The 1,630-nt window shown below is 47.2% G+C and overlaps 1 protein-coding gene and 1 pseudogene across 3 annotated transcripts in view; one reads left to right on the top strand and one right to left on the bottom strand.

Moving 5' to 3' along the window:
• The window catches only part of STAT2 (signal transducer and activator of transcription 2), a 29,506-nt gene that overhangs the window by 4,983 nt on the left and 22,893 nt on the right, over positions 1 to 1,630 (top strand). For all 3 annotated transcript variants that reach the window (XM_023513564.1, XM_012805580.2, XM_012805579.2), the window contains exons 2-4: positions 711 to 848; positions 1,026 to 1,179; positions 1,509 to 1,604. In XM_023513564.1, coding sequence (XP_023369332.1) covers positions 718 to 848; positions 1,026 to 1,179; positions 1,509 to 1,604 — 381 coding nt within the window. In that variant the 5' untranslated portion in view covers positions 711 to 717. The remainder of the gene's footprint in view (positions 1 to 710; positions 849 to 1,025; positions 1,180 to 1,508; positions 1,605 to 1,630) is intronic.
• LOC111725532 lies at positions 51 to 473 on the bottom strand (annotated as a pseudogene).

Raw genomic sequence — 1,630 nt, 5'->3', positions numbered from 1 at the left:
AAAAAAAAAAAAAAAAGAAATAGAAATTCATAAAAATTCAGTGAGGTAGATGTTAAGAACTGACAAAAGCAGAAGTTTGTGTGTTACAGGGATAAGCTTTTGTACAGGCTTCCGATTTAACTTTTTTGAATATTCACTGGTTCATGAGAAGTGGTTGGGAAACCTCTGAAAGATTTCATATACTACGAAAAGGAACAATTTTGGGGTCTGAAGGGATTTGTACTTGAAGTTCCACCAGTTAGCAGAGGATCACGTTGAGCATTCTGCGGGCAGAGTTGTCTCAAGTCTGCAGCTGCCTAGGAAACATTATGGTTGAGCCAAGCATCCAGCCTGAGCAGCTGAACCCACTTTTTTCATTGCAGCGACACTGGAGGAACCAGACATGGCACATGAGGGAGCCAGGCCAATTCCTGGGGTGGTGGGTCATGGGGTTGGAAGGTCCAGACAGCTGGGCCATGTGTGGCAGGGTCAGGGCTTGGAACCATTTTTCTATTTTTAGTAGAGATGGGGTCTCGCTCTTGCTCAGGATGGTCTTGAACACCTCAGCTCAAGTGATCCTCTGACCTTGGCCTCCCAGAGTGCTAAGATTACAGACGTGATCCAGCACGTGGCCTAATATAAACATTTTGAATAAGTAATAATAAACAACCATGACAGTCTCATGATTGTTGCAAAATATCCAATTGGGAATCTGCATCCTTCTGACTCAGAGCCCGGATGGCGCAGTGGGAGCTGCTGCAGAATCTTGATGGTGCATTTCAGGATCAGCTGCACCAGCTCTACTCACATAGCCCCCTGCCAGTGGATATTCGGCAGCACTTGGCTGTTTGGATTGAAGACCAAAACTGGTGAGGCCCTACGGAAGTCAGGGTGGATGAAGCAGTTGTTTCCTTTCTTCTGAGCTCCCAGAAGAAACATCAAGGGATGTTTCCTGCTGGAAACATCAAGGGCAGGAAGGGCATGGAAGGCCTCTGGACTGTAGCAGCCCTGCAGGGACACTGATCTTTGTTATTACTGGTCCCCAGGCAGGAAGCTGCACTGGGCAATGATGATTCCAAGACTAACATGTTATTCTTCCACTTCGTGGACCAACTGAATTATGAGTGTGGCCGCTGCAGGCAGGACCCTACGTGCTTATTGCTACAGCACATCTTGCGAAAATTCTGCCGAGACATTCAGGTACCTGGAGGAATTGGGAATAGAAGATAGGGCTGGAGGTCAAGTGCAGAGGAGTAAGGCATGGGGTATAGAATAGTAGCTGGAGGTTCAAAGGGAGAGGCTGACAGATCTGGGGAAAAAGGGACAGGGTCTGGATTTGGCACAGCACTGGCTGAGAGAAGGGCAGAGTCTATATGATACTGCTGGGAGAGTACAAGGGTTTGGGGGACCAGCGATAAAAGGGGAAGGCAAGAGACCCTGAAGGAGAGGGAAGTACTGGAGACATTGGTGGTACTAGGTAGAACTTGAGGGTGGTTGAACCCTCAATCTTTTCTCTTTTCCTTCTCTAGGCCTTTTCCCAGGGCCCTACCCAACTGGCTGAGATGATGTTTAATCTCCTTCTGGAAGAAAAAAGAATTCTGAATCAGGCTCAGAGGGCTCAATTGGTGAGGACAATTTTTTTTTTTTTTTT

The sequence above is a fragment of the Otolemur garnettii genome, unplaced genomic scaffold (genome assembly GCF_000181295.1).
Source record: "Otolemur garnettii isolate 467f Iridium unplaced genomic scaffold, OtoGar3 scaffold00043, whole genome shotgun sequence".
NCBI lineage: Eukaryota > Metazoa > Chordata > Mammalia > Primates > Galagidae > Otolemur > Otolemur garnettii.
This window is presented reverse-complemented; position numbering and strand designations above follow the sequence as displayed.